General features: G+C 32.7%; 1 protein-coding gene and 1 long non-coding RNA gene across 3 annotated transcripts; one reads left to right on the forward strand and one right to left on the reverse strand.

Annotated features, from left to right (window-relative positions):
• On the forward strand, positions 1–5103 carry LOC122537980. The gene is made up of 4 exons (XR_006308756.1): positions 1–162; positions 2238–2443; positions 2894–3091; positions 4982–5103. It is a non-coding gene; the product is annotated as an uncharacterized LOC122537980 (long non-coding RNA).
• On the reverse strand, positions 1054–11628 carry LOC122537973 (collagen alpha-1(I) chain-like). 2 transcript variants are annotated; one of them, XM_043671672.1, is made up of 28 exons: positions 11406–11628; positions 9937–9993; positions 9586–9669; positions 9364–9413; positions 9215–9280; positions 8945–9058; positions 8621–8759; positions 8419–8543; positions 7937–8143; positions 7450–7548; positions 7262–7370; positions 6722–6909; positions 6351–6567; positions 6051–6139; positions 5239–5400; positions 4989–5150; positions 4434–4631; positions 4176–4320; positions 3837–4097; positions 3615–3748; positions 3211–3480; positions 2892–3107; positions 2677–2766; positions 2231–2612; positions 1889–2107; positions 1614–1786; positions 1303–1524; positions 1054–1221 (listed from the first exon to the last, which is right to left on the reverse strand). In XM_043671672.1, exons 1-28 carry the CDS (start codon positions 11536–11538, stop codon positions 1075–1077), a joined length of 4458 nt encoding a protein of 1485 aa, XP_043527607.1. In that variant the 5' UTR covers positions 11539–11628; the 3' UTR covers positions 1054–1074. The 2 variants fall into 2 exon arrangements, with proteins under 2 accessions (XP_043527607.1, XP_043527606.1); XM_043671671.1 differs by having other exon boundaries at positions 11352–11628.

An 11628-nucleotide genomic window follows, 5' to 3' on the forward strand; every position in this document is an offset into this window, starting at 1 on the left:
TCCCCACCACAATCACCTGTTGAATATGTGTGTGTATATACTTGTATATACTATGTGTATAGTTGAATAAATACGATTCAGTCAGACATAATAATGGACAAGGATTTTGGTTCTAATTCCATTGCTTGATTGGAATTTTATATTATTTGTTTTACATATTTTGTACGTGTATAATAATTAAAATAATAATTAAATATTGTGTTTTTTAAATTATAAAGTTATTTTATAAATTGTAAATATTTACTGTACTTTAATAATATTTTTATTTTAACTAAATTCATATTTATATAAATGAAAGCATATAAATATAATAATGAGACTTTTTAAGACTATTAATATTTAGAAAATAGTGTATATGTAAACATTTGGAGTAATTGTATGCGTTTTAATTTGGCATTATTTTAATATGTGGTTCCGCTATCTTTGTAAATTGATTTATAAATCAACAAAGATTAAAATTAGTTGATATTTTAATAATTTTAAAATATAGAAGAACAATATAATTAGTTAATATTTAACAATTAAATGATCTAACTTTAAAATTAAATTTTTAGCAAAGCATACATTTACAAAGCAAAATTTAGTATTGAGATTAATGTATACTTTTATTATGTATTGTATAATCTTGTATGTACCGAAATTGTACAAAGAATAAAAATTTGTTGCATAAAATCGGAAACAAAATATTTATATTATCTTGATATTTGTTAAGTATTTAACATGTTTACATGTATGTATATTAATTGTAATTTTATTCAAATGCTATTGGAAGACTGCTGTATTTATTAAATACTTTAGTTAAAAATTTTACACATTATCAAAACTGGCAATTACTAATGACATATTCATTGCACGAACTTACATTTGTGTTAATACAAATTATGACAATTTGTATAAATTATAAAAAGCTAAAAAATTAATAATTAATATACATAATAAGACATTTAAACCACCACTAATTTGAATTTATAAGCTATATGTACATATATACGTATTATATGGAAATAGAGTAGAGAAAACTTTTTCAAGTTGTGTAATAATAGTGTAAAAATATATTTGTGTAAGTTAAATTTATTATTCATAACAAACAATACCAATTTCAATAGAAAAGCTCTGATCTGAGTTTCCAATATCTCTCAAAGCCACATCTATTATAGGCAATCTTACAGGTTTATCAGTTTGATATGAAATTGTTGTCTTGCCCCATTCCCCGTTGTATACCTATAAAAAATTTTGATATGAATGCTATGATATGTTGAAAATTTTTCAAGGTTAACAAATTTTCATCTGAATAATACTTACTTTGCATTCATCAATTATCATGTCATATCTTAACCGTTGATTTCCACGTGGCATTAATTCCACATCATTCCAAGTTAAGAATTTCATACCTTTTCTGTATGTCTTTTGTTCAGAATCAAAATAGCCTATGCTATTTTTGCAATGATATGTCATATTTTGGTATGCACGTGTTGACAGAAGTTGTAAGAAACCAATTTGATTACTGTCTGCTTTATACGTAATCTATATATTATGGATATTAAAAATATATAAGATAGTAAGGCAACTTATCACATTGAAGATGTATATGTAATATCAATAAAAAACGTTACCTTCATTCCATCTTCTATTTCGCTTAACCAAGTTTCTGGTTGATCAGTAATATACTTGATTTCTGGGGAACGTACTGGACTCGGTAATAAACATGTTGCACGTTTCTTAGCATCACAATACACTAAAATTGCATCTCTTGCATCACCTTCATTGGGATCCACCCAATATTCTCCTAGAGTAAAAAAGTATTTTTAATAAATAAATCTATACTAAAACAATAAATTACTGAAACATATGATTGTGTTAAACATTATTTTTCAACTTGTGAACTGACCAGAGAGTTTATCCGGATAAGCAGTATAAAGGTCTCTACAGGTTTTGGCCGGTGAATTTTTTTTACCATCTGGCCTTATAAATTTCTGAAATGATGATTTCAATTGTTTGTATGCCTTCAAAATGAGTTCCTTCCTTTCTTCTTCTGTCATATCTTGACTAAAAATTCTAGGTGGTTCATCACCAACTAATGGATCTGGTCCTTTAGTTTGACCTTGTCCTATTCGCATAATAATAATATGATTGATTCTATTCTGTTGAACAATATTTCACAATTTTTACTTTTATATTTACTTGGAAAACAGGTAAATATAAAAGTAATTAAGAAAATGATAATAATCACCTAAAAGGGCAGCTAAAGAAGCAGCATCATATCCCAAACCAAGTTCACCGGGTGGACCTGGAGGTCCTGGAGGACCAGGAGGACCAGGTGGACCATGACGACCTTCTTCACCTGGAGGACCTTTTGGTCCTGGATTACCAGTTAGTCCAATTATTCCAGGATTACCATCTCGTCCAGGACTACCTCTAAGTCCAGGTTCACCATCTTTGCCAGGTAATCCAGGAAATCCTGGTATTCCTTTCTCTCCTGGCAACCCAGTAGGCCCAGGTAGGCCTGGCAAACCAGTAAATCCTCTATGACCTTTCACACCTTTTTGGCCTTCTTCTCCACGGTCACCTTTAGGGCCTTCTAATCCTATCGGTCCTGGTTTTCCTCTAGGTCCCTAATTATAAAAATAGTATTATTTTATTTTTTAATTTAAATTATTTTAAAATAATAAAACTAACTTGTTGCCCTTCTACGCCTTGTGGTCCTGTTTCGCCTTTTGGTCCTCTTTCTCCAGCTGGTCCTGGAGGACCTGCTTGACCATGTGATCCCTAGTTATCAAAGTGTTCATAACTTATATAATTTTCACATTATTACTTTATATTTAATATTTAACTTTCATTGCATATTCGGTAAATTATTAAGATTTATAAAAAGTACAATTGTCACATCTTACAGGTAAACCAGGAGGACCGGGCAATCCTGTCTGTCCTACCGCTCCTGGTGGTCCTTTATCTCCAAGACGACCTGCTATTCCAGGTGGTCCAGGTTTACCAGTTGGACCTTCTGCTCCAATTTCTCCTGGTGGTCCAGGTGGTCCAATTGGTCCAATTTGTCCAGGTGGTCCAGGTGGACCTTCTGTTCCAGGTTTCCCAGGTATGCCAGTTTCACCCTGTTATATTATATTAAGTATAAATTAATTGTAATTAATAACTTTACTGAAAATAGATATATGTATATGGATTTTACAAAACAAAAAAGTTGGTTAAACTTACAGGCGCTCCTCGTACTCCTTTACTACCTATTGGTCCAAAAGGACCCGGTAAACCAGGTAATCCTCTTTCACCAGGAGAACCTTGAGGACCTTGAGGTCCAGGAGCACCCGGTAGTCCTTGAGAACCACTCTCTCCTTTGTTTCCATCTGCACCAGGTGAACCTGGACTTCCAATGGGTCCAGGACTCCCAGGTCGTCCTGCTTCTCCAATATTACCTTTACTACCTGGTAGTCCAGGTGAACCTGGTGGTCCTGGTGCACCTGATGGACCCTATAATAATTTTAAATTCTATATTGTATAATTTGTCTGCAACGAAATATATACCGTACATTTGTAAATATATAAATATTCTCTTGTTTATAATGATTTAAGTAATATTTCCTAAATAATATAATGAAACGTACTGTTGCACCAATGATTCCCGGTACTCCTGGTGGTCCCATAATACCAGGCTCTCCTCTAATACCTGGTTCACCTCGTACTCCTTTAGCTCCCGTCAAACCAATTAGACCTTGTGGCCCAGTTTCACCTGGACTACCTAAATAATTTATGTTCGAAGCGTATATTTATATGTAATTTAAAACTTGGTATATTTTTTTCTTTATCTAATACGTATTATTTAGTACCAGGTGAACCAGGATTTCCTTGATCTCCTTTTAGACCTGGATAACCACGGTCGCCCTTTAATCCTGGTAAACCAATAAGTCCTTGTTGTCCTGGAAAGCCTTGCAATCCTTGTAATCCTTGGGGTCCTCTCTCTCCTGGATTACCAGAAGCACCTACTTCTCCTGGAGGTCCAGGTAAACCAGGATCACCTCGTTCCGCTGGTTCACCTGGTGGACCTGGCGGGCCAATTTGACCTTGCGGTCCACGTTCTCCAATCCGCCCTACAATAAAATATAATATAATAAAATAGATACATGCTTTTTTAAAATAATAAATAGACATTTTCTTTAATGTACAACCTGGAGGCCCTTCAGGACCAGGTGGTCCACTAGATCCTCTTTCTCCTTTTGGACCCGATTCTCCTGGAATTCCCCGTAAACCAGGCAGTCCCAATAATCCAGGTGGTCCTGAAATTCCTTTATCTCCTTTTTCTCCAGGTAATCCCTGAAATATAATCAAATATTATATTAAAAATTGCAGATTTTTTAATGTAAAAAGTAGTTTGTGTTAAATAAATTTAAAAAGATAAGCACATGAAAAAGTCTAGAAATGCTTACAGGAGGTCCATCTAATCCTTGTACACCTGGTTCTCCTCTTGGTCCTGTTAATCCTGATGCTCCTGGTATACCTCTTTCACCGGGAAATCCTCGTTCACCTCTATTTCCAGGTGCACCTGATGGGCCGGGTGGTCCTTGAACACCTGGTTCTCCATCTTTTCCTGGTGTTCCTGGATTACCAGTAGCACCTGGAAAACCCTAATCACATCAAATTATGTGACAAAATTATATTGCTCCTTTTATACATTCGTTTTTACATTCATTCAACAACTACATATGTTTTATACATTAAATAGTAATTAGTTATAGAATTATTATTCATTATTAAAAAATTTTGATTGTAAAAAGAATGGAAAAAATGCAACAGAACAATAAGGTTAATGTAATAAAATTTTCTTATTACTTTTTCTTTTCCATTATATGTATGTTTATCATTACAATCGCAGCAGCATAATGTCCATTCAAAATTGAAAACTTCATCTTATGCCTCCGATTAATAAATTATTCAATCAAGTATAATATAGATTGTAGATTTTAATATTTTTCAGGATATACCTGAAAACCTCTAGGACCTGGAGACCCTGGAGCTCCCCGTTCCCCATCTGTTCCTGATGGTCCAGGTGAACCTTGAGGACCTGGGGCTCCTTCTTTTCCTGTATCACCTCTAGGACCAGGTGGTCCAGGATTTCCTGGTTCACCAGCTTTTCCAGTCTCGCCCTTTTAGAAATACATTTTCCATAAAAATAACGCTAAAATTTCACATATTTGATATTTAAAACACCAGAAATATCAACATCATCAATACCGGATATCCCTTTTCTCCTGGAAGACCTATTGGTCCAGGCAAACCTTGTAATCCAGGTGGGCCTTGTTCACCTGGTTTTCCATCAGCACCTTGAATTCCTCGTTCTCCTGGATTTCCTAGTTTCCCAGGAGCACCAGGGCGACCCATTAATCCACGGGTACCCTGTAATATTATATCTCAAGTTTTCTTTCTTTATAAAATTGTAAATTCTTTGTAAAATTGATAATTTTAAAGTTATTGATAAGCTGCTTTTCTCTCTTTCTCATTTCTTTCTATGTAATTTAAAATACTTGTACATTTTTTATAATATCTTATATATCTAAATTATTATGAGTAAACTGCAGATTTTTGTGCAATTTTGAAGGAAAGATTGCTTCAAAGATTAAAAGTTTTTTAACACATTCATTGCCAGTATGATTAATCGGTCACATCGGTAATAATAGTGAAGTGCCGAGAGAACCCATTAGTCACAAGCGAGCGAACGAATTCAATGTCACAGTCTACAGTCGACACCAAATGTGCACACAGTCAAAACAGTTGGCAATAAATGTGTTGAAATATGAGTATCTATAAATAGAAAGTTTGTAATAATAACACATGTAACTCAAACGTGCACCATTAAAAAAAAATATTATACAACTTGATTATTCAAAAAAATAAATTTCATATTAAACTCTCTATGACTGTACAAAAGAATTTGAAATGTAATTTTATTCTTTGTTCATTATTATTTAACTTTCCAGGCAAAAATATTTGATGAAATTATGTTATATATATTTTCCTGTACTATTGAGGTAAATATAAGTAGAAACCTGTAAACCCGGTGGTCCTGGACGACCAAGATCTCCTGCAGCTCCTTTTAGTCCCATTGGTCCAGTTGGTCCACGATCTCCAGATTGACCTAATGACAATAATATGAAGTATTCCTTTATTGAGATATAATAACATTAACATTAATTATTATTGCATCATTGTGTAAACAATTTTAAAATATAAAATTTCAAATAAAATCCTAGAAAACCACACATTTATTTCTAATAATAAGAAACAATGTTGATTTCTAATTTTATCAATGATTTTAACAAATTATCGTAATAATTATGACGGCATACCTTTGGGTCCCACGGGACCATCGAGTCCTGGAAGACCCGGTGCACCTGATGCTCCGCGCTCTCCAGTAGGACCGGGGGCACCAATTGGACCGCGCATTCCTCTTTTCCCTCGTTTACCCTCATTTCCAGGAGGTCCAGGTAAACCACGTGGTCCTGGTGTACCTGTATCACCTTTACCTCCACTGTCACCTTTAAATCCTCTTTCACCAGGAAGTCCCTGTATTTTATAATATGATATATATTATATTAATAATTATAATTTTATAACTCCTATTGTAACATATAATGCAATAAAAAAAAAAAAAATGTATACGAGTATAAAAATTTTAAGAAATTCGTAGAGTTAGATAGAATACGAAAGTAATATTTACAGGCATGCCCTTCGTCCCCGGAATGCCAGGATTGCCAGGTATTCCAGGTTGTCCTCGAGTTCCAGGAAAACCAGGAGCACCAACTAAACCAGGTGCTCCCATATTTCCTTTTTCTCCAGGTATTCCATCTTTTCCCTGGGGTCCCTGTGGTCCTGATTCACCAGGTTGTCCAGGACGACCGGTTTCTCCTATGAAAAGAAATATATCATATTTTTTATTAACTATATAGGGCTTAAAACACATAGAATAATAAAACATGAACGATAGTAAACTGGGAAAGTTACATGTATGAAAATTAATGCGGGAGATATATTCAAAGTTAAAATATATTGTTTCATACATTTAGTATATTTCTCTTGTTTGTAATTCTTCTTTAATTTAACATGAAGTCCAGCGAAAAATTATTGGAATGTATATCCGTTAGAAGTAAAGGACAGTAGAGTATACGACATTTTTATGTAAAAACAGCTAAAAATTCGTTGAATATTTCAAATTACTCATAGTAATTAATGAGTATCTAAGATAAACGAAAATATTTACCTCGAGGGCCTTGTATGCCTTGACTTCCTTTTGGTCCTTGTGCTCCTTGATCTCCTTTTGCACCTGGATTACCTGGAAAGCCAGGAGAACCTGGTTTACCTAGTGCACCCTATGTAAAATAAAGTCATATGTTTATTACTATTATAGTCGAATTTATATTTGTATTTTATCTTTTTTATTTGACTTACAGGTTGCCCAGGAGGTCCAACAATTCCATCCACACCTCTAATTCCCGGAGGTCCTGGAGGACCTTCTCTACCTCTTTCACCGCGTGGACCTGCAGGGCCCTATTTAATTATTAAATATTTAATGAATTATATATTAGAAGACTGAAATTTATAAATATTAATTTCATTGATTGCTTGTCGGTATCTAATAAACTATAAGAAATAAATAATAAATAAACTTTATGAAGCACTCTGACTCAAACAACACATATTAGAAATGAACAACCGCAGATCCTAACGAAAAATCCTAATCCTTGCCAATTGCAAAAGAAAAAAATATCAATAATTTAAAATGATGACAAAGGTGTTCAATAGTTTTATAAATTTATTGTTGTTACAAACAGGTTGGAATTTCTTGAAAATTTACAAAATGTATGAAATTTCAAATTTTATTTCAAGGAGAAAGAATGACGGAACATTTATGTTAATAAGACTGACCAGTACTTACCATCGGACCTATAGGTCCCATCAGGCCAGGTGCACCCATGGACCCTTTCTCGCCAGATACACCTTGTTCTCCTTTTGCGCCATCCAATCCTGGAAAACCTCGATGTCCTTTCACACCAGGAAGACCAGGCATTCCTGGCAAGCCTCTAGGACCGGCTGGACCAACTGATCCTGGAGGACCAGGTTCTCCGTCTTCGCCGATGTTACCCTAACAATAACATATACCTTTATGTTCCCGATATTACTTTATCCATTAGTTTGATTAATCTCGCTAAATAGCACAGGAGTTTATTAATAAATATAGCATAGCATGGTGAGTCGTGTAATATTTAAACTTTTGAACGCTTTCTTATTTTTAACGATAGTAGAAATCATTTAAGACAAAACAAAAACAAGAGATCTTTGCAATTGATAAACATCAATCTTAATAAAAGTTTTGAGGGTGATAATTTTATGAACATTACAAATTTAATTAATACATACATCCTTTCCAGGTAAACCGGATAATCCTCTGGGACCTGGCGTTCCCGGAGGACCTGAAGGTCCAGGTTCACCAGATTCTCCTCGCATTCCTTGAAAACCTTGCGGCCCAGGTGGTCCAGGTGGGCCTATTTCGCGTTGAAAAATGTCACATGAATAATTAGCAATAACAATAAGAAATAATTACTAAAGCAAGCATAATTACCTGGTGGACCACGTGGTCCAATAGGACCAGTTTGCATTTGTAAATAAGCTTCAGGGCCATATAAAGGAGCTGCTGCTCCCGTTGGTCCTTTATCTTGATTTGCTTGAGACAAAGCCAACTGTTGATAGTACATTGATACCTGTTGATATCAATTTATTAGCAGAAAAAGTGTTTACAGTACTAATTACAATGTATAATTTATACCGTGCATTTAATCGAACGCACAAGATAGTAATTTAATATGTCAATTGATGAATGTTAAATGAACGTCACGTAATTAAATAGTAAATTTTAAATAGAAAATGAATATCAATGTCTACCCACATCAGGTATAGGTCCTGGTGGTCCTGGAGGCCCTGGAATTCCCGGAAATCCAGGCTCACCTGGAAATCCAGCATCTCCCGGACGACCTATATCTCCAGGTCGGCCAGGTTCACCCTAATTTATAAAAATAACGTAAGTCATTTTAACTTTTCATAATAATTTTATGATAAAAAAAATACACGTGTTCTTAATGATATTAGCTGCAAATATAATATATATACATATATATGCGTGTTTTTGTTAAAACATGTTAAAACAAAAAATACTTACCCTAGGTCCAGGAACAGCAACCGCACTAATCATATTACTTTCGCCGGGAGTAATTTCCGTCGGTGACTAGCAATATAAATCAATTTAATTTTATTATTATACATATCTATAGTTCTCCATGTGGTTTGAATTTCATTTTCAATACTTACTGCACGATTTCTTTCTGGCGTTGTTTGCATCTCATCTGGCAATACACCAACTACGACATTTTAAGTAAATCAGTGTTTAAAAAAATATTAGATTTACATGATTACTTTAAATTCAATTATGTCATAATAATAAAATGATAAAACAGGATAATAATTTGTTATTGATACATAATATTTAGTTGTGAATTTACATTTGATCAATTATACAAAAGTATCAATTACCTTGATTAAAATTTCGAATTGTCGTTTGCGCTGGTATATCTGTAGACAATCCAGACCTGTAGTACTCTCCCGATAATCCCCTGCCTTAAGATAATATAAATAACGTTAATCAATTCATTTCTAACATTAGTTAATATTTTTGTAATAAATAATATATATATATATATATATAAAATCTATCGTTAATATTAATTTGTTACAAACATATCCAATTTCATTTTATCACTATCCATTTTAGACAGTTCCCTATTTTTTTATGAAAATTCAATCATATGTGACATTTTTCAAATTTATTTTTTACAAATATATTCTAATATAATATTTAAGATTCCTTAAAGGTATTGTACATACTTGCAGTGTTAACGCCAGATGTAACAAGTGGTGACGATGTGGTTGTAGTTGTAGTTTCTAAATACACAAATATATTGTTAAAATAGCTTAATAAATTAACGTAGTTAAATATTAAATGAAAATTACAAAATTTCAACGTTTAAGTATAATAATTCTCCAGCCTTGTTTTTATTATAATAATTTTTATAAAATCGTATTCTAAAGTTCGAGAGTTGTATTTTAAGGACCACATTCTTACCTTCAAGCTTATTGTTATATACCCTTATAATACATGATCAAATGTATAAATGACATTTTAAAACGTTTAACATTCATATTTACATAACAGTTCAAAATTCTTTTGTAATTCATTAAACTTTAATTTAATATTAAAACGTTCCCTTTAACGTAGAATAAATAAAATCATGAAAATATTAAGTATGAAATATTCAATCTATGATATACCGTATGAGATAATACTACCGGAATACACGTTGAAATGCGTGTCATTTAATAGACTACGGTAAAAACTTTAATTGTTAATTTTTATTAATTAGCACAATTGATTAATTGCATTACGCAAAGCGCTAAAACAAGCATTCGGTCCAAAGCTTCCGCTGTTATTAATATATACTTCCTTCAATTGCACCGTAACTAATATCTATAGCAACTTCTTACAATAACAGAGGGCTGGTATGTTATTTTACAAAAATGTATGTATTCATGAATGTTGAAAATAGCATAAAAATGATCGTCGTTGGTAAATATCATTTTGCACATACTATATTGTGCAAACTATAAAAAATATGTTATATGTTGCAAAAGAATTGAAATTGAAACAACAAGATTATGTAATTATTAAGTTTGTAAGAAATTTCAAAATATTTATCATAATATTTGAGAAAGATGCTAAAATCTTCTTTTCTATGATTTGAATTTTGTTATATATAAATTATATATTATCAATGCCACAAATATTGAATCTGCTTATCAGATTTTAGGATTTTTTAGGATTATGATAATCGGCTAGTTTATATAAAAGAACAACCAAGTCATTGATAAAGAATAAAGAATTACACAAATCCGACATCAAACAATTAAACGTCATAATATCAGAACTTGTATTATTAATTTAATAAAAAAAAAAAATCACGTAGAAAATAAAATTATTTTACAATTAATATATTACTACAGAAATAGTTATATTTGATTGCATTTTTTAAAATAAATTTTTCACCATTGTTCTAGACTCGAAATATACATTTTCTGATTTAGACTTAAAGATTGCTTGAAAAGCTGCTAGAAAAACAATATATTACTTGAAATCAATTTTTTAAGATTCTAGTATACACTCCAATTCGCAATTCAAATTTATCTACATAAATATAATACATGCTATAAAAAATAAACGAAACAAATGTAACTGTAATATTCACCATTTTTGTCATCGTAGTCATCATAACTCTCGTAATAATCGTAATCGTAATCACCGTTTGCAGATTGTTGAGCTTGCAGCGGTTTAGAGCGTTGTTTCCTGAGTTTGATCCGTACGGAATGAACCTGCAGCAAAAGAAGCTGAGCCACGACAAACGCCGCGGTTATCTGTAGGGCTTTCAGCCCCATGAGCAGCTACTAGCTGCGACAGTCGATAGCCAATAATCTGATCCTACTAGAGCCAACGCGTCTTCGTTCGAGAAGCTGAGGACAACTAAA

The sequence above is a fragment of the Frieseomelitta varia genome, unplaced genomic scaffold (genome assembly GCF_011392965.1).
Source record: "Frieseomelitta varia isolate USP_RPSP 00005682 unplaced genomic scaffold, Fvar_1.2 scaffold_940, whole genome shotgun sequence".
NCBI classification, from domain to species: domain Eukaryota; kingdom Metazoa; phylum Arthropoda; class Insecta; order Hymenoptera; family Apidae; genus Frieseomelitta; species Frieseomelitta varia.